Raw genomic sequence first — 21,429 nt, forward strand, 5'->3', positions numbered from 1 at the left:
TTCATGCTAACATTTGGCCACAGTTCCACTTCTCCCCCATACCTGGGAGAGGAGGAATTGGGATGATTAATGGGTGAGAACTGATACTCCCTATGTTTTATGGTCCCATCATTTATGAAGAGGAGACTTAAAGTGGCTAGGCTGTGACTCCCTTCTGGTTGCTCTGGATTCCCATGAGCCTCTAGGTGCCCACCCCACACATGGGTCAAGCTCTTCCAAATCTGTTTCTCCTCTAAGGTCCTGTGCCCTTGAAGTCTCATGCCCTCGTCGGCTCTTCCTGTCCCTGGAAAACTGTTTTCTGCATATATATCCAGGTTTGAATATATATACTTTTCCATTGAATAAAGTTCTATATAAGGGAATATTAAGACACTAAACATTGATCCCATGTTCAAGGGCCTTAAAGCCCAGCAGGTGAGAATAATAATAATAATAATAATAATCACAATAACATCAGTGATAACAGCTGTAGTAGTGGTGATGATGATGACCATTTATTAAGTGCTTAATGGGTGCTGAGCTCTTTATATACATTATCTTATTCCATCCTCACAATAAATCTTATTTGTTCCTTCATTCAACAGAACAAAACAAATCAGACCAAGTCCCTCTCCACTTGGAGCAAAGAAGACTGAGAAACTTTCTTCATCAAGGTGGGAAGAGAATTAAAGGTGTGGTATCTTGGATGTCAAGCAAGGAATGTTTTTCAAGAGAGAGTGAAAAGCAATTTCAAATGCTGGTGGTAGGCCAAGTAAGAAGACTGAGAGATGATCATTGGAATTAATAATGTGGAGGTCACTGGTGAGCTTTATAAGAAAGGAGTGGTGACAATGAAAGCCTAATTAGAGTGGATTCAAGAGAGAACAGGGAAAGTGAAGATTTTCAGTATAAACAGCTATTTCAAGGTGTAATGCTATAAGGGAAGCAGAGAAATGGGATGGCAACTATAGGAGAACGTGACGTTAAGGGAGGGTTTGATCATACTAATAGCTAATAATTAATGGAGCATTTACTTGTTGTCAGGTACTACACCGATTGGTTTATGTGTATGAGTTGGCCCATGCAATGATCATAATAACCCTGAGATAGTTACTGCTACTCCAGGTCACAGATGAAGAAACTGAACCTCAGAATGGTTAAGTCATTTGCTTGATGTAGGGTTTCTCAACCTTGACATCTTGACATGTTGGGCCAGATAATTCCATGTTGTGGGGGAAGGGTCCTGTGCATTGTAGGATGTTTCACAGCATCCTTGTCTTCTACCCACTAGATGCCAGTAGCACCCCACCAACCATGGCAATCAAAACACTTTCCAGACCTGGCCAAATATTCCCTGGGGGAAAAGAGTGCCCTTGGTTGTGAACCACAGGGCAAAGATCACACATCTGGTAAATGACAGAGCCAGGTCTTAAAAGGCTGGTTTATCTGGCTCCAATACCTGTGCTCTCAACCACTGGAATTATTTGTCCCATGAAGATGAGAAATTTCTCCTACCCTCTTCTGGGTACCTGTGGATTTCTGGGAAATACGAAGAGTATCTGGCCACTGGGCCGAGTAAGTGCCTTCCTGCTCACAAGTTCCGTGATTTGGGCTTGCATATAGTCTCTGAATCCGACTCTCTCTCTTTCCCTCTCTCTCATTGCCAAACACACTACACACACACACACACACACACACACACACACACACACCACTGGCCTTCATAATTAATTTTTTCTCCACTCTGGACCCTCATACGTAAGATGAAATTGTTGTTGGACTAGATGATTTCTAAAGTGCCTTCTGGCTCTGATGTCCTGTGAGTCTAAATGTCCTCCCTTTTTTCATGAGGTAAGTGGTTTTTGTGGAGGGGGGTGAGGGACAAGGGACACTTGAGGACCTTTCAGTTTGGCAGCTGGTTTGCAGTTCCCAGGCTGCGTTTGTTTTCTTTTCTCCCCCTGCAAAGAGACAAGGGCCACTCGGTTTGGGCCACAGGCACGATGGGGCAGCGGGCAGCGGGCAGCGGGCAGTGGTCTATGGTCACCCCGAGCTGCTTCGAGTGGGGCGGCCGCCTCCCCCTTGGGCTGCAGAAGAGGTTCTGTCGCTCCCGCTGGGCTAGGCAGGGCCCCCTCCCATGGATGGCAGCCTTGCGACTGAGCCCCAAGAGGTTCCCTCAGAGACCTGGTCTCCCGTGCCTCCGTGGGGCTGGGTGGTGTGGGAGTGAGCTCGTGCTTGGGGCTCCCAAGGAGTGGGGCCTTCTGGGGATGACATGAAGAGCCTGTGCAGGCCCCTGGGCCAGATCAAGTTCCCCTCAGGAATCTGGGAACCTGGGGAATGGTGGAGGCCCTGTGGGGGCTGGTCACAGGGGGGACCTTTTGTCATTAGGCTCCTTTATAGCCTGGCAGGGGCTTCTGTGACCCTCTACACTCTGGTTCCGCCAAGGAACCCTGGAGGCCTTCAAGCCCGGCTCCTCACTCCACAAGGGAGGAAGGAGATATGTTTTCATCCTGCTCTCAAAGCTTTAGTGAGGTTTTGATGCAATTTGGAAGGTAAAACTCAGAAGTTAGTTCGCCTTACCCTAGTTGTCAGTCACTGGAACCATGGGCTCACACTTGGCACAATGGATTTAATGAGGCCACTAAGCTCCCCAGCACATGTCTCAAAAACCAGCCTGTGTTAGGCATCATGGGGCTCCGGGTGTCTTCTTGGGTGCCCTCCTGAGCCTCACTGAATCTCTATGTTTCTATCTATGTATGGGTGGCTACCTTTCGGATTTGGGGGGATCACTATCTATGTGGATATACAGGTTTAGGTTCATTTTTGAGTTCATGGAGGGTCTGAATGGGTTTTAAGAAGAATAAATGTTGCTCTATGTGAACATGTGTGCCTTTTCTCTCTGTGTATACTCAGTTAATAATTCTTCAACTGAGTTGCAAAGGCTGTGTTTAACCCCTGGCTCCCTTCCCTCCCTGAGCTTTGTGAAGTTTAAGGCTCTGTTCTTATAGCAAAGGGGCCCTGTCTGGGGAGCCTGTTTAGACCTGTCTCTTCCTTTTGTTTGCTTTCTTTTTGTCTCTCTCTGGGGAAACCTGGCTCCTGAACCCTGCTTACCCCTCATTCCATTCTGGGCCCCACAGCATGTTTCTCCCCAGCTCCCTCCTTTGCTCATAGCTTTACTGGCATTCCCCCAGCAACATGTGAAGGGGGAAGCAATCAGTGACTGGTGTCAGCTCCAAGAGGGAGCCCAACTAAAACAGTGGAATGCCAAGTTGCTACAATTACTCAAACTAGCAAAGACATGCATGGGGACAGAGATCATGGTTTCTTTGATATGGACAATAACTGAACATATACAGTAATTTCCCTGGGGTCCAAAGGAATGAGCTTTTTTCTCCCTCTTTGGGTTCTCAAAAATTAAAGACTAAAACTAAGCTTGTAAAACTGAGGATTAAAAAGTGTAGAAGCTGTCATAGCAGAGCCAAGGGCTCAGTTAAGTCCACGGAACGAAACTGCCATGGTCACAGTTGGTAATTCAGCATAAGGACACAATGCCAAGGTACTCTGTAGATATCTCTGCTGACCACACTTCCAAATTTGTCTTAAGGGAAACAATGGCTTCCTTCTTTCATGTTTCCCAAGTTCTACCTTTCACTCATAACTCCTGTAACAAAATGTGTCAAGTAGGAAACAGAAGCTCTTTCAGAACCCACTGAGTTGGCCTTTCTCCCTAGGCCCTGCAGTGACGGCAGGAGCTCTTAGTCTCCCATGGAGAAAAGCATCACACAGTCTCCTCTGTAATCAAGACAAGGGTCACCTCAGTGCTGTGGACTCCACTTGGTTTGGGGATGAATTTCCTCATTTGGGATCAGTAGGGACTCACCAGTGGAAATACTCATTTCCAAGGAGTTAGAGGAATGTAAGGGGAAAAGGAGCTAGCCCCATCTTCCAGGTCATTAAAAAAAAAAAATGAAAAGGTGATACATTCATCTGAAACGAGGCCCTTGTTATCCAATCACTGTATTAGGTGAATGTGGATGTGTGTCTGTGTGTGTGTTCAAGGCTGGAGAGAATCAATGAAAGAAACATAGGATCTGAGCAGCAGAAAAGGATGCACACTTTCCTTTCTGTGGTGCCAAGGGAGCTGGGATATGTCAATTAATCTCTAAAAATGGGGAGCATTCTACCTGTCTCTCATGTCTTCCTACACCAATCTGCCCTGCACGACCCCCACCAAACTAATGGTCTTAAAGAAACTTTTTTTTTGTCATAATATTTTAAAAAATATTTTGTTTAATCACTCTAGCCCATACCAATATCTCCTTTTGAGGACTTGTGCTCTGCCTTTCAGATTTTCAATGGGATGCAGTGTCTTGGACTGTGTGTGTGCGCGTGCACGTGTCTGTGTGTGTGTGTGTGTGTGTGTGTGTGTGTGTATGTGAGTGTGTGTGTGTGTGTTGTCTCTCCAAATAGAGGTCTGGTCCTTGTAATATCTTTGAATTCCCCACAGTGCCTGCACCAATGTTTAGCCCCCAGAGTGCTTTCTTAAATCATGTCTAATGGGCTCGAACCTCACACAACACAATGAGAAAAACAAAATACAGGACATAGTCTGGGACCTCCATCTCTATAAATAAAGGTGGCCATTAAATAAATGGCCATGTGCCCCATTTGTTAAAAGAAAAGCTCTTTTGAAGAGATGACAGTGAAGCAAATTTCTGCAAAGCAATGCACATTTTTTATCCCCCATCAACTTCTACTATAGCTTAAGAGAGGTGCCATGCAATTAATTTTCTTAAATAGTCTGGGAAGGCTTCCATTAATGCAAGTATTCTCAGGATAGACACCAAATGACTTCCCTGACATATACTTGGGAATTTCATCTACACACATTTCCAACTCCATTGCAGTGAACTGCCATACAACGAGTGGTTTACATAGAGGGAGAGCCCTGCACCAGAACTATGAAAACTGGCATGACTCCTCACAAAACCTATAGTCACAGACGAAACCCAGGCTTTCCTGAGTTCTTTAGATTTTATTTGTTTTTAATTCTTAAAAATATTTTATTTATTTATTTGTCAGAGAGAGAGAGAGAGAGAGTAAAAGCCAGGGAAGTGGCAGGCAGAGGGAAAAGCAGGATTGATGTGGGGCTTGATCCCAGAACCCTGAGATCATGACCTGAGCTGAACACAGACACTTAACCGATTGAGCCACCCAGGCGTCCCTTCTTTAGCTTTTAAAAGACAGGAATATGAGGAAAACATTTTAAAACCTAGATGAGGATTAAACAGACGCTATACATGCAGTCAGGAGTTACTTCTCACCGAGGCAGGGGAAGGACTATGAATTTACTGGTATCTGGTTTACATCTTAGCTGATTTTCTCCCCCGCAAGTGTCCCTCCCTTCACAACAGTTACAACCCAAGTAAACTCATCTGGTTATGGTCATGGGACGAAGAGGCCATTTGGCATAGCAGAAAACATACTAGGGGGTGGGTGGGATACTTGTTTCAAATCTCAGCGTTGCCACTTACAAGGGACCTTGGGAAAGTCTTTTAACCTCTCTGAAGCTGTTTCTTCCACAAGTCTTCCTATTTAAAATGAGGGCAAGAGCTTTTACAGGCAAGCTGGGAAAGCCTTTTACAAACCATGATATGCCACTTGGGGCTTGGATCCAACCTTCTAGGCTTGAAATTTTATGATTTTTACATTTCTTTACTGTCTCACTTCTCCCAACTCCTAACATTCCCATTGCTTTGTTTTATGTAAAGTTGCCAAGGTGAAGCTCTAAAGTTGATGGCATGGCCATTCTATAGGGAAAAAGCAAAAGATTTCAAGAAGTTCTCTTGCTCTGTTTGTGGGTCCCCATCTATTCTAAGTGTGGTCTGGGTCAGTGGCCTCCAAATCTTTCTGATTGCCTACTTTTTCAGGGAAAAAAAAATTTGAGCATGCTTCCTCTCTTTCAGTCTGCCCCTGTCTCTCTCTTTATATATGTAATACACAAAATATGATATATCATTAATAATTATTGAAATTAAATACATGTCCTACTCTACATATATATAATGAAACACACAAGATACAGAAAATGTAAAAAGATGAAGTAAATCTCACGTATCTCATGTCAAATGTCTTGTCATGATGGCTTCAATTATATTATTAGTGAACATTTCAAGGTACAATATACACTTAGGACATGCATTTAGGACAAGAGTTTTCATTACTGAGAATGGGTATAAATCCATATTTCATATAGTCTTCTTGATTATTCTTGTATTACTTTTTTGCCACCTTGTCGGGTAGATTATTGGGGTTTTTCACCTTATAATGAAGCTGATGGAAAAACTCAGTCTAGGAGTGTGAGTGCTGCCATTTTCATATGCTCGCATTATGAGTTTTATCTTCAAGACATGGTTTATTTGCAGGAATCTTCTTAAGGCACTTATCCATTTTGTGAGGGTTACTGTAGCTAGAGAATATAATCCATAAATCCACTTAACTGGGCTCAAGGAAATAGTGACATCTCTGGTATAGATATGGGGGAAAAATGTGAGGACCCCAGCATCAGGCCTCCTGTCTTTAGACTCCCACTCTTCCCTCAGAATGCCTCATGGGACATATGCAACGGGAAAGCCAAAGACAGACCCACTGGATGAGGGTGCCCGGGACAGTATGTGCACCACATATTTGACAGACTCCACAATAGCAGTAATAATGGCTAACACTCACATGGTACTTAGTTGTAAGCACTTTACGTAAGTTAAATAATTCAATCCAAATCTGAATTGTTTTCTAGACTTTCTCAATTTAAATGGGGAATTGTAGTATTTTTTTTTAATACTGCCAATGGACTGACTTGTGTGCACGGTGCTCCCTCCTCCCCCCCAGTTTTGGAGACCACTGATCCAGGCTCTGAGGGTATGAATCTCTGGATAAGTGGGTACGCTTCTATAAAGTACATCCCAGCAACTCTTTCTGACATCCTGCTGCTGTAGGCTGATGGAAACGCTCTGCTAATGCACGGTGTTCACTGCAATTTGCCAATAAGGAATAAGACTTTGAATATAACCCATAATTTTTGCAAGATTTTATTTATTTACTTGAGAGAGAGAGAAAGAGAGAGAGAGAGAGAGAGTGTACAAGCCAGAGGAAGGGCAGAGAAGCAGATTCCTCACTGAGCAGGGAGCCCAACGTGGGACTCGATCCCAGGACTCTGGAATCATGACCTGAGCTGAAGGCAGACACTTCACCAACTGAGCCACCCAGGCATGCTATCCCATAATGTTTTTAAACAAATCCTAAGTTTTAATATCCTGCATGATGACGTGCCTTTTGATAGATGACCAAAAATGGACTAGTGACACAGGAAGTGATCCCAGGCAACTTGAAAGCAGAGGGGAAGAAGAGGGTGAGGATGCCATGGTGGAGCAATGGGAAGGAGGGATGGAGAGCTGGAAATGCCGGAGCAAGAGGGAGGGAAGCATGGATGGCCAAAGGAGGAAGTTAGGAAAGGGGTAACCAGCTGGCAAGGGAAGATGATGGTAGACTCTATGAGAAGACAGTATGTCACATACTGGCATGCGGGACACTCACCCATGTCTTGACAGCCAATGTCTCTGACATATGGGTCAGCGGGCCAATCCCAGGAAAACCAAGAGGTCTCTAGAGATCTGCGCACAGAACTCTTCCCCAGGGATGTAGAGGGGAACCTGTTTCCTTTCATTGGAATGGTGTATGTAATGTGTTCAAGCAGTGGGAGGCTCAAACAATGCTTAGCCTAAAGAGTGGGTCTGTGAAGCCAGAACTATGGGAAGAAAGAACTCCCGGGCAAGGCAGCTTCAGCTGTGAGAAGCTCCCAGCATCGGCAGTAAAAGGCCACAGCAATTGATTTACATCTGAGGCGACTGCCCAGACATGACTCCAAAGGGTCAGACACTGTCAGCCATTGCCTTCCATATCTCCCTGCAACACTAGAAAGCACAAGACACTCTGGGGGCAAGGGACTGTCAAGGTGCAGTATTGTAACAGTGTCTTAGTTGATCAGAGCTGGTGGGCTATTTGAGATTACCCAGCACAAAACCCTCATTTTACCTCATTTTACCCTGAGAGGGGAAAGCATCAGTCCAAAGTCATCCAGTTAGCAAAACTCCGGCCTGCTGCCTGGGTCTCTGGATATCTAAAGTGGAACTCTTGATGTCACTGCTGCGTATTATCTCCTCCGGCTTCTCGGCTCCTAACAGAAGCCTACCTCATTAGTATGGATAAACCCCACGCTGCCCCCAAACGATCAATGAATGGATTAAGATCACCACAAACATCTGCTGGGCTATGAGTGCACCTTGATCTGGTGTAGAGACACTAAATTTTAACCTTATCATCAACTATCCTGCACTTAAATAATCATAGTATACTGAATTCCACAGAGACTTTTAATTTTTTTCTTTTTTTTTAAACTCCCTCCCTTACTACCACCTGATGGCTACTTCCCTGCTCAAAAGCTGTTCCTTTCCTCCCACAAGGGGAGGGGAACAAGGGAAACTCAAGGCCATTAACTTTGCAGAAAGCTAAGAGGCCTGGTGGGGAGGAGAGTATAATCACTGTCAAAAAGAAAGTCTGTGATTACCTTTGACTCACAATTTTTCAAGAACAGCCTCATCTTCGAGGAAGAACTCATCGCTATAGGAACCAGAGTGTGGGGAAGTAGGGGGGTGTTGCTTACAGCTAATAGGAACTAGAAACAATATGGAAATGACTGCCCCAGCCCTTGCATTCTTTTAGCAGAAGAGAGTCCCCCCAAGACAGTGGACTCTCATCTAATCCACGATGTGGAGAGTAGGGCTGGACCCCTACCCATCCCAACTGGTTGGTCAGTTGGTCAGTCCTTTACAAAACAGTTGGTAGTGCTTACTGCCCCCATAGAATCTAAAAAGACCCAGCCTCTGCCCTTTAGGAGTTCCTAAGCTAGTGTAGAGTGGACAAGTCGGTAGCTTGCTATGATTCAGCACGAGAGAAATAGCAAGGAGATGACCTCAGCTTTGCAGATCACAGAAAGCTCCACAAGGAGGTGAAACCTGTGTTCAGTTTTAAAGGATGGGTAAACAGAAGCAAGCCAGCAGAGAGAGGGTAGAGCCAGTGGAAGGAGAGTACATGGAAATGGAGCAGCAGGTATGAAACCTGGAGCCCTACTAAATAACAGCAGGTTCTGTGAACTGTAAGGAGTTCAGTTCAGGCGTCTGGTTTGGTTTGGTTTTCTGGAGGAGGAGGCTCCTGGTGGTGAGAGCTGTTGTGGGAGAAGCAGTCAATCCCCAGGCCACAGAGGACTTCCTAAGCCTACTGGAGCTAAGATTTTATTGTGAGATCTACCGGGAGCCACTGAAGGATTTTGAGCAAGAGTTTTAGGATCATATTTATGTTCTGGAAAGATTATGACAACAGAATGGCACACGGCTGGGAAAGAGTGAGACTGGCAATTGGAGGACCAGTCTGGGGGCTCAGAGGGTAATTCAGGCAAAACATTATATGGGCCTGGATTGGACAAATACCTATTTTTTAATAGGTATTTGTCCAATGGAGAAGAGTGGATGGATTTGGGCTTTGTTTCAGAAGATAAAGGGACAGGATGTGATGATGACCTGGAGGTTATGGTGGAGAAAGGTTTCTGGCTTGAGCAATAAAGTGGTGCCATTTGCTGAGATAGAGGAGATGGCTAAGCCTTAGGAAGGGACACATCTGGTGGGAGGTGATAGTGGAATTCTCTATGAGACATGGTTGTGGTGCCAGTAAAATCCAAGCAGAGATAGCCAATAAGAAATTGACCATGCCAGGGGCGCCTGGGTGTCTCAGTTGATTAAATATCTGCCTTCGGCTCAGCTCATGATCTCAGGGTCCTGGGATTAAGCCCTGCATCGGGCTCCCTGCTCAGCAGGGGGGTCTGCTTCTCCCTCTCCCTCTGCCTGCTTATTCTTTCTCTCTCTCTCTCTCCCTGCCAAATAAATAAATACAATCTTTAAAAATAATAATAATAATAAAGAAATTGACTAAGCTGACCTGAAGCTAAGGAAAAAGGTCTGAGCTAAAGGTAGAGATTTAATATTTATCATTGTATCAGTGGCAGCAGAAATCCCTGGCATCTATGAAATCACCCTCTCCTAGGGAGAGGAGATGTAGCAGAGAACTAGGACGAGGACAAAACCCTGGGGAGTCCTAATCACAGCAGGAGAAACACAAAGAGAGAAGAACATCATGAAATCCAAGGGAACAGAGTGTTTCAGGAAGGAAGGAAGTGTCTCGTGCAGCAGAGAGGCAACAGAAGATAAAGAATGAAACATGTCCATTGGATCTGGCAACAAGCAGGTTACTGGGGACTGGTGCTCACAGCGAGGCTAGCCTGCAGAGGGCTGACAGGTGGGTGGGCAATGAAGGCAAGAGGCTTGCCCAAACACAGGCAGCTGGAGCAAGCCCCGGCCACCCAAGGAGTTCACGTGCACCATAAGCTTTGGCAGAGGGTAAGGACACTGGGGTGTGCATGGTAGCGGTCAGTCAGGGTAGGGTTGTGCGGGTGGGTGGGTGCACAGGGAAAAAGGGAAAGATGTCCACCAAAATGGCCCAAATCAGGAGCCAGTGGAAAGGCCTCTGGGTAGCTATGGCACCAGTCTTCTGACACAGGGAACGCCAGCTGTTTGCAGGAGGAGAGTCAAACAAAGCCAAACCAAAGGAAATCAAACCCAAAAAACAAAACTAGTGGTCAATGCATCTGGGCCTGGAATTCATGGGAAACACACAGTTTTTGACAGAGAAGCAGCAGGAAGCAGGCAGCAGATGAGGAGATAAAAGACCTGGGGTGTTTCATGTGAAACTCTCTAGCTAGGACACAGAGGTAAAACAGGGACAAACAGCCTTGATGGGGGAGGGAAGGAATCCCAGTATTCCCCATGGTTTGGGATTACCTGTGATAATCCTTTAGGTGGCATGCATAATTAGGAGCTCACTGTGCTGTACATAAACGCCAGCCAGAACACCTCAAAAATGTGGGAAAAGTCTGAAATCGTATTAAGGAATACAGCAGGCTTGGAATAAAACACACAGTCCCACCAGCTCCCAGCTCAAGCACACACCAATGCAGTACAATGCAGAGACAACCTGCAAATCCAGTAGGAAAGATGGGAAAAGGTGGATATATTTTGTTTGATCTAATGCTACCACTCCCCCACCCAAATACAGGGAAGAAAAAAAACTCCAAAGAATGGTTTTCCCAGGTAATAAAATATCCCCCCACCCTGAAAGAAAACTGAAAATAAAATCATAAGTCCAAATTTCGATGCCCAAGGGGAAATAAGAAACCCTTTCTTTAACATTAGCAGGTATGTTATCTTTTAAAGTTGACATTTGCCTAAAGGAGGCTAAGCAAGTTTCGCCATGGACAGGCTAGTGAGCTTGGCCAAGACACTTCCTTGTGGCATACAGATAATACGGACCCTGGGAGAAGGTGCTTTAGAGAAGTACCAAAGCAGTGCACCAATGCCAGGCAAAGGCTTTTTACCAGGCAGGGCAAACCATCAAGAAAGCAGTTCAAGAGTGCTTAAACCAGAAAAGGGTTGGATTGCCATTGTGCCGGAGTATTAGGTGTTTTGTAAATGTCCTAGTCAGTTCAAGAGGACTTTGGCAAAGGAAAAGTACACACTGCCCAGCAAACTATGTACTGGATGTTTCCCCAAGGCAGGAGGCAGTGCCGCCAATGGCTGCGGCATATCTCAGGGGTGACCCGACGTTCCATTCCCCTCCCAGCTCACAGAGCTCGAAGGGAACAGCTTGAAATCCAAATGGGGCCCGCTGCTCAGCTAAGGAAAACAGTCTCAAATCTTTCTGACATCTGCACAAAAGGGATACTGAGGGACTGCCCTGCAGGGTCAACAGAGCTGGAGTCAGTTTAAACAATCCTGCTTGGCCCTGGGCACTCAGGAGGGTAGGGAGAGTGACTCAAAGGGACCTGGTGGCCCGGGTGGCACCCAGCATCTGCGTTCATAAGGTCTGCCCCACATGCACCGGCCCCCTGATCTATATGGGAACTAGGACATCGCTGGTCTTGACTTGTGAATTACAGCTTGGTCTGGATCAGTAACTTGGACAAATGTTCCCGGCAACCACAGACTTCACAAATAAGCTCCAGGACTGTGTTTAACTGTGCGGGCTCTGAACCTTTTAAATATTGAGAAAAAAACAATCAGTGCGGTGATACTCTATTTTTCTCAGTCCCACAGCCGTTCAACCACCCATGTTTTCAAAGAAGACAGACTTCAGCATGTTTGTCTGGTGTGGGACTAAGGTCTGTTCAGATGTATAAATAAGATTTCCTACTTTTAAAGGCTCTGAACCCCCAACAAGCAGCCTGGATCTACTTCTGAGTTCCCAGGTGGCGGGGTCTGACCGATGCCTCCTATCACCTACAACCTGCCAGGAAATGCTTTTTGCGTCAAACTGCAAATCTCACGTGTTTCCACCTGGGCCATTTTTATTTATGGTATCTTTGCAGAGGAAAGATAAGTTGGTCAGAATCACTCATTATGAAAGTGGACAGAGGACATGTCCAGAAAATTCACAGAAAAAATACACATGCTCCATGAATATGGGAAAAGACACTTGTACTCACATGTAGTCTGGCAATTGGGAAGATTTCCACCCAAATTAGCAAAAGTATTAAATGTTGGCAAGGGTGTAGACACGTGGGCAATCCTGTACAATGCTAATGGGAGTGTAAATTGGAGTATTTTGCGGGGTAAGTGAGCACTAGCTTTGAGAATTAAAAATCTTCATTACCTTGTATCTGGAAATTCTGATCCTATATGCACAAGAAGGTCTGTTTGAGGATTTCCACTGGGGCACTGCCACTTTTTAAAACAGCAAATGTTTGGAAACAACCTAAGATGCTCATCAAAAGAGGAACGAATGGATGGATTAAACTATGGGGGAGAGAAAACGATCTTAAGGACATATTAAATGGCTTAAAAAAACAAAAACAGAACAAGACACAGAATATATGATTGTATTTTGGGGGAAAAAACAGAAAATGTAACTTTTTATTCATATTTCTACAGGTCTCTGATAATGTACAAGAAAAGACCAGAAAGACAACAGGGGGAATGGAATCTCAAAGGAGACTTCTTAACCTCTATCACTTACATGTTATTTAAGAATGTATTCATATATTTGTTATAGAGCCATCTTTTTTTCTAAAGTGTTTCCTGGTTAAAGATTAGAGGCAGAGGCATGTGTCTCGGTGGCTACAGTGAACATGACTTCTCCGGGAGGCAACAGTGGGTAAAAGTAAATAGGCAAGAAATCAAAGGACCCAGGTAATAGTCTGAATCTGTCATCAATTTGCTGTGTGACCCCAGGAAGTCATTTTCCTTCTCAGAGTCTACTTTCTCTGTACAATCAGTGGTTAAGATGAGAAGCTCACTAAGATACTGTCTCTTTCTGCTATTTTATGATTCTCTAAATCTATGCCTTTAATGTATAATGGGTCTTGTCCCTTTTGATGAGGAGATGGCTTTTTCTCTTCCTTCAAATTCTGGCATAGTTTGATATTTCACTTTACTCTAAATGGAATATAATGAAAGAGAAGGTGGAGTGGCCACTCTGTTCCCTGTTTGGCCGTATTTTTGAGGGTCTGGTTGACCTATTTACGCTCCCTCCCTTTGACAGTCTAAGCTCTTAGGCTTGCTTGAATGTGATCAGAGTGCAGACACAAAGCTGCAAGTCAGAAGATCTGAATTCTACAGGGATGTAGATTATATTTCATTTTGTAAAAATGAACCCCCTCGAATACTTTTTTTTCCCTGAGGTACACTAAAGATGTCAGTTTATTCTGTGAGAGTCAGGGGTACAAATCAGCTGGGGCAACGCTTCCCATATGCATATACAAGGGCTGATGGAAACGCTCTGTTAACACACGGTGCTCACTGTGATTTATCAATAAGGACCAAAACACAGAATTATTTCCCATAATGTTTTTAAACAAATCAAAGGTTTTAACATAATATCTATAAATCATTCTTTATGGGCAGTCACCTGAATTTCTGGACTTTAAGGCTACCCTGGAAATTCTTTTTTCAAGACTTTCATTTATTTATTTATTTTTTAATTTTAAAGATTTTATTTATTTACTTGACAGAAAGAGACACAGCGAGAGAGGGAACACAAGCAGGGGGAGTGGGAGAGGGAGATGCAGGCCTCCTGTGGAGCAGGGAGCCCAACAGGGGACCCAATCCCAGGACCCCAGCTGAAGGCAGATGCTCAATGAACTGAGGCACCCAGGTGCCCCAAGAAGATAGAGAGAGAGAGAAAGCATGAGCAGGGAGTGGCAGGCAGAGGGAGAAGCAGGCCCCTTGCTGAGCAAGGAGCCCAACGTAGGACTCGATCCCAGGACCCTGAGGTCATGCCTGAGCCGAAGGGAGATGCTTACCAGACTGAGCCACGCAGGCATCCCAAGGAAACTCTTGACTTTTGACCAGTCCCATCCCTGTAGATAACAACTGGACCACTTGTTTCCCAGAGGGAAGAACCGAGTGGCTAAAGAGGAGCTATGAAAATGCATGTCTATCTACAAACATGATCTGGTTCTTCACAACCTAATTGGCTTTTGGAAGTACTCCAGATGAAACCTTGAGGATAGGTTGGCATTAAGTCAACAAAGGAAACCTCTTTTTGCTCTCGCGGAGACCTTGACCAATTTAGTTCTGTCTCTCATCTGGTTAGCAAAGTTCCTTCCAGCTGGTCCTCACCACTTGGCTTATTCCGTGAAGTCTCAAGAGTGGATTCTAAGCAGTTTAAGTCTAAAGAAAACACATGCGCACACGCACACACACGTCAGATCACAACTCCCTTGACTGTGTGTCTTCAGCAATGGAAGAAGCCACTTACTCTTGCTCCTTTCTCAGGAAAGCATTTACAGCCACCACTGCAGTCTTGGCCCCCACATGGCTTTCCATAGGACTTCTTCTCTCCCTATTTAAAAAAAGAGAGAGAGGAAAAAAAATTAGTAAGCCAGGCGCACCAAGAAGCAATGTAGCCCCAGGGAACCTGACCCTTAGCCACACTCCTCCTAACCAATACGTTCAGAGTGGCTTAATCATCTCATTTGATGGTGTCGTGAGTCACACTGAACTTGTGTATTTGGTGTTCACGGAGAAAGCAATAGCTGTAGCGAACTTGAGAGAAATTCAAGTGTTAGAAACGTGATGATAGATGAAAATGGCCACCCTATACCCTGTTCTCAGAATTATTTTCCTCAGGCTCACTTTCAACACATCATTCAAACCTTACAGTAACAACCCTGTGCCCCAGTTTCAGATTCAAATGTCTCAGTTGGAACTGAACAGTATACCCTCAATCGTTCAACTTCCTTTTTTTCTTATCTGCTTGATGATGATGATGACAATGATTACTAGCTGAATTTTTACAAAGCCCCTGTGTGACCTGACCTGTAAGGACCTCTCTAACCTCATCTCTTCCCCCTCTCCCTGGCTCACTCTGCTTCAATCACACTGGTATTTTGTTGTATAAAAACTTAAGCTTGTTCCTGCCTCAGGGCCTTTGCCCTTGCTGTTACTTCTGCCTGGAATGTTCTTCCCCTAGAAGTTTTTGCTTTGTTTTGTTTTTGTTTTGTTTTATTGCTGGCCTCTTTTTATCATCCAGGTCATTGTTCAATTGTCTAGTCTCAGAGAGACCTTTCCTGACTACTCAACCTAAGGCAGTCCCCAGTTACTTCCAATCATATCACTGTGTTCTCCTTGCAACATTAAACATTCTTCCCCCCACCACTAGAATGTAAGCTCCATGTAGGTAGCGGCCTTATCTAAATTGTCCAATGTTATATTCCCAATGTCGAAGAGCGCAGATGGCACGAACAAAGTTTTGATGACCATCTGAGTGGAGCTGGGATTTGAACCCAGGTCTAACTAACTCCAAAGCCCTGACCTTGTCCTCTGTCTCCCAGAGTCTCAATGCAAGGGCTCAAAAATAAGGACTCTCCATTCTGACCCTATCCAGCTGGGGAGGGGAGGAGAAGCGAAACATAAATTCCAACTATTATCTATAACAAGAACTTGATCTCTGGGATGGATTTAGTATCACCCAATTTGTTGTTTAATGTCAGCTGTTCTTTTTTTTTTTTTTCCTCAAAAGAGAAAGGCATATTTTGAGCCCTGCTTTGTACTTAAACATTCTTTCCTCTTTGTACTGTGAGTCTTTTCCTAATTCCTAGGGAGCACTGTGAATTTCTCAGATGGTCTCTTATCTCTTTAGACATTCCCACAACAATTTATCACCACAACACCTCAGAAATAAGGTAGTGGTAATGGAGCTCTGGCAAAATATTGCTGTTTTAGATTCCAAACACCTTCTTGATATGAGATATTTTATCGCTTATATGCCTTTGACGTGGTAAGTGTTACTGTACACTTTCCAGTTTGCCTTCCATTTTATGGTATACAGGACAGGCAATTCCATAAGGGTGAGATCAAGAGGTGCTGTGGGAGGAAGAAGTGGTTGGAGGGGGTGGCAACAGGCCAGCACCAAATTTAACCTTCACTCATGCTGTCACCCTTGTCTCCTGCCAAGTACTATATTTCTTGGGGGTAACAGATAATCTGCGTTTGCTTCTACACATATTTCTGTATTTTCTGAGCTGTCTTCAGCGAGCATATATAATTAGTAGTGAGAAAAACAATTATGTTACTGAATGATACAAGTTACCCCCTTCAAGGGAGAGGACACAACAGGCATGGCCAGAGCTGTTTGGATATCCGTTTGTATTTCTGGCTTACTTCCAAACAATGCGTTTTGGGTGTCCTACAAAATGTGTCGGTCACGGACCCAACATTTCCAGATCCCTCTTATGGAGCAAGAGAGCTGGATAAGACAGGGGATAAAATTCCATGCAAAGGAGCTGGGCAAAAATGGAAGGAACAGAAGCTAAGGTTTCTTGGGAACTTGGCAGAACAAGGAGGCAAAGACACCCAGCTAAGAGACAGGAAGCCATCATGTCCCTCGGTCACAGAGGGAAGTAACCAGAGAAGCCCCACTGGCCAAAAGGCAATTTCCTGCCATTCTGGCCCTGGCAGTTCCCCCAGGAGTCTTCAATTACAGTGAGGGCAGGAGGAATGAAAGGAGTGGCTTCCAGGGAACATGACAGGACCAGGCTCTAAGGAAGTTTCTTCCTTCTCCTGGCTTGTCTGGGGATCCTCCAACCCCTGCTCCACCAGGCCACATCCCTCATGTCATTCCCATCCTGGAATGCTCTCTGCTTCCTCTCCAAACCCAGCCCCTTCCCTACATCCACAGAAAATTCAAACTGCAAAGGCACTGAGAGGTTATCCAATACAGTCCTTCTTCATTCTACCTTTTTTTTTTTAACTATAAGTATTTATTGTTCTTTCTTGCTATCCTGAAAAGAAATTCATCGGAATCAGTGATAATAAAGATGTAAAAAGTACTTTCAAAAGCACATATTATGCCATAACTGTCTTGCAAAGCAGAAATGAAAGGCATTTATAATGCTACAATATGTATTCCTATCTATAAATGCTCATACATCGCAATGTTAGAAAATGTGAAGTTGTCAGAGGCAAGCAGCTCAGTGCAGGATCACCATGAATGGGATAGCCTGCTGAAGTAGAATGACCCTGGGATGTGGTACCAGTGACTCAAGTACCATGAATGCAGTTGCTATCACCATGTTAATAATGCATGGTAAAGTTCTGGAAAAAAAAAAGCTCAATATTTCCTCTGTTTTTTGGGTAGTTTTACTCAGTAAAAATGAAGCCATGAAAAAAAAAATTCAACTCGAGATGTGAAATGGGGTTATGTTCTAGGCTCAGATAATTATAAAGAGTTCTCACGTACATGAATGTCTAGAGGTCTTCTAAAGGTCGGGCAAGATACAAGACAATTCTTCATAGTGTGCAGAACACCTGTCATTCCTGGCTCCTACCTAAGAGCCACCTCCCAATTATTTTCACAACCAAAACTGACCTCACAATTTGCAAAATACCTCCTAGGGGTAGGGTACTTCTGGTAAGAAGTCTAATCCACATCACTAATTTTCTGGATAAGAACCATGAAGGAAAGAACTTTGGTCCAGGTCTCATTGTTAGCAAGTGAAGCCTCATACTTCCCTTCCAACTCCACATTCTTCCCGCTATTCCATACCTCTCAAGGCCAAGTTCAAGTTCCATTTCTTCCATGGGCACTCTAGCTCAGCAAAATGACTCAGCAGGCCCACCCACTGGGCAAGTGTCACGTGTCGCTTCGTGACAGTACTTGCAATGTTTCTGAGGTTGCATGGTTGAGTGTCTTGTTTCCTCAACCAAACAGTAATGTTGATAAGGCAAGGTCAATCTATTTTACCTCTTTGTATATTCCCATAGTGTTAAGAGGGACGACCTATGTTCTAGCCATTACTTGAGCCAGTGTGCCTTGGATAAGCATATAAACTCTGGAGTCAATCTGTAGAGGCTTAAATCCCAGCATAGTTGGGACTAATCTGAGACAAGTGACTTAAAATGTCAAATGGAGATGGCAACAATATCTACCATCTAGGGGTTGATTGGAGGGTTAAATAAGATAAACCATGCAAAGCACAGTGCTTGCCTCATGGTAAGCATTTGGCGTCAGCTATTATTATTACGTGGATATTAGCTATGCCACACTCTTCGGCATAACACCCCGGCCTCTCCTGGAGCTGAGAGTCAAGTGGGATGGGACGATATATCCATGCCAGTTTGTCTATGGCTGATATCTACTCAGCTTGGTTAGGACATCCATTTGGATTTGTTGATGTCTGCATATAACTGATTATATAGTATTTTTAATAGCATCAGTATCTATCTATCACCAGTATCACATCTATTCATTCGCTGATGCTGGTTCCTGTGTCCAAAATGCCTTTTCTACCCCATTTTCACATTTATCACAAACCAAACTTCTACAGATTCTTCAAAACCCAGCTCAAACACCATCGTCTTGGTGAAGAACTGTCCCCCCCCCCGCCAACCCCGTCCCTCTCCCAGCACCAATTTTTCCCTCTCAGCGATTTTGAGCAGAAGTTCTTACTGCCCCCTCTCTGTTAATGGTGATTTGTCATATTTGACTCAATCTGTTTGGTTCTGCCATCAGACTGGAAAGAGAACTCTGTTTTCTTCTTCTCTGTAGCCCTTGCACAAGCTGGTACTCAGTAAAGGGTTGTGAAATAATTGCTCTCAGGACAACAGAGTTCCCAGTGTTAGACCAACTCTGCTTGGGATTCTCCTTCCCCTTCGGTTTCCTGAAATACATCCTGATTTACATCACAGTGTCCCTTCCAGAAGTCAGTTGGTTTTTCCTGACATTGCCAGTGCTTTCAGTCAAGAGTGGTGGCAGGGATGACAATGACACACAAGGTAACCCAGGAAGCAAGAGATGTAATGTAAGAATGGAAAAGTAGCTTAGCTGGAGTGCATGAATAGTTGGCAAAAGTGAGTTATTCTTTTTCTTATTTTTTTATTTTAATTTTTAAAAAGTTTTTATTTATTTATTTGAGAGAGAGAGCACAAGCAGGGGGAGTGGCAGGCAGAGGGAAAGGGAGAAGCAGGCTTCCTGCTGAGTGAGGAGCCTGATGCAGGGCTTGATCCCAGGACCCCAAGATCACGACATGAGCTGAATGCAGACGCTTAACCAACTGAGCCACCCAGGCACCCAAAAGTGAGTTATTTTTGTGACCAATTCCTCCAGGAGCTTAGATCACAGAAAGCTGGCTGTACAACATTTTATTCTGACCATTCAGTCAACAAAAATGTATTAAGCATCTACGCTGTGTTAGGTGCCATGCTAGGCATGGGAGCTAGAGGTCATATCATACAGCCACAAGTGAAACCAAATCCCTGCTCTCATGGTGTTTGCAATCCAGGGGGAAAGACAAAGAGAAAACAAAGCAGAGTAAGAAGGACACAAAGTGTTGCAGTCAGGTTGTCACTTTATATAAGGAAGTCAGGGAAGGCTTTGGTCATACAGTAAATTTTTTTTTTTTAATTCGGGAGATAGTGAGAGACAGAGATCATAAGCCAAGGGGAGGGATAGAAGGAGAAACAGACTCCCTACTGAGCAGGGAGCCCAACATGGGGCTTGATCCCAGGACCCCAAGACCCCAAGATCATGACCTGAGCCGAAGTCAGCTGCTTAACTGACTGAGCCACCCAGGCGCTCTGATCTGGAAACTTCTGAGCAGAGAATAGTGTTTCTTCAAGCAGGGTCCTTGGGCCAGTGTCATTAGCTCTGGAAACCTGTTAGAAATGTAAATTACTGCCCCCTCCTAGACCTAATCAATCATAAACTTCAGAGTAGGGCCCAGCAATCTGTCTTTGGGTGATTCTGCTGTCTGGAAAGGTTTGAGGACCCCTGTTAGAGGAAATGAGGGAGGGAGCTAAGCAGTTAATCTGGGGTAAGAGCTTTCCAGGCCAAGGGAAGAGTAAGAGCAAAGGCGGGATGTTTTGGTTGAGCATCAAGGAGGCCAGGGTGCTGGGATAGAATAAAGGGAATAGAAATGATGATGAGGTCCAAGATGTAGCAGGAGCCAGATTGTGAAAGATTTTAGAGTCCACTGTAAGAACTTTGCCTTTGGAAACAAATGAGCAAAGGGAAAAAAAGAGAGACAGAGAGACAAATCAAGAAAGAGACTTTCTCTTAACTCTAGAGAACAAACTGATGGTTACCAGAGGGGAGGTAGGTGGGGGAATGGGGGAACTAAATGATGGGGATTAAGGAGGGCATTTGTCCTGATGAGCACAGGGTGATGTATGGAAGTGTTGTACTATATTGTACACCTGAAACTCATATTTCACCATATATTCACTAACTGGAATATAAACAAAAACTTTAAAAAATGGTTTTGAGACAAGGAGTGACATCTCCTGTTGGAGGAGGCGCTTTGAGGGGGAAGGTCAAGAATTCTGGTTTTGAGGGCACCTGGGCAACTCAGTGGAGCATCTGCCTTCAGCTCAGGTCATGATCTCAGGGTCCTGGGATAAAGCCTCAAGTCAGGCTCCCTGCTCAGTGGTGAGCCTGCTTCTCCTTCTCCCTTTGCTCCCCACCCCCATCCATTTGTATGCTCTCTCTCTCAGATAAATAAAATATTAAAAAATACATTTGAGAATTCTGGTTTTGAGGTGTCTAGTAGACATCTAAGTGGAGACATTGGATAGCTAGTAGATTCTGTAGGTCAGCTAGCTATGGAATCTGGAGTCCCAGGGAGAATGGCTAGCTTGAACTTGTATGTGTAGTGCTTTGGTCAGTACAGACTTCACTCTGTTGTAGTAACAAACCCCAAATCTCAGTACTTTAAAACAGCTAAGGTTTATTTATTTATTTTTTTCATGTCACGATTCAATGAGGGATATTCAGGTCTCCATAGTGACTTGTTTT

The 21,429-nt window shown here is 44.4% G+C and overlaps 1 protein-coding gene across 1 annotated transcript in view; it reads right to left on the reverse strand.

Annotated features, from left to right (window-relative positions):
• COL4A6 (collagen type IV alpha 6 chain) overlaps positions 1-21,429 on the reverse strand; it is a gene marked incomplete at its 5' end in the record, with an annotated part of 276,139 nt that overhangs the window by 129,764 nt on the left and 124,946 nt on the right. Inside the window, one exon of the mRNA XM_080795774.1 lies at positions 14,896-14,979. Within this exon, the coding sequence (XP_080651900.1) occupies positions 14,896-14,979 (84 nt within the window). The remainder of the gene's footprint in view (positions 1-14,895; positions 14,980-21,429) is intronic.

This window comes from Martes martes (genome assembly GCF_963455335.1).
Source record: "Martes martes genome assembly, chromosome: X".
Taxonomy (NCBI): Eukaryota; Metazoa; Chordata; class Mammalia; order Carnivora; family Mustelidae; genus Martes; species Martes martes.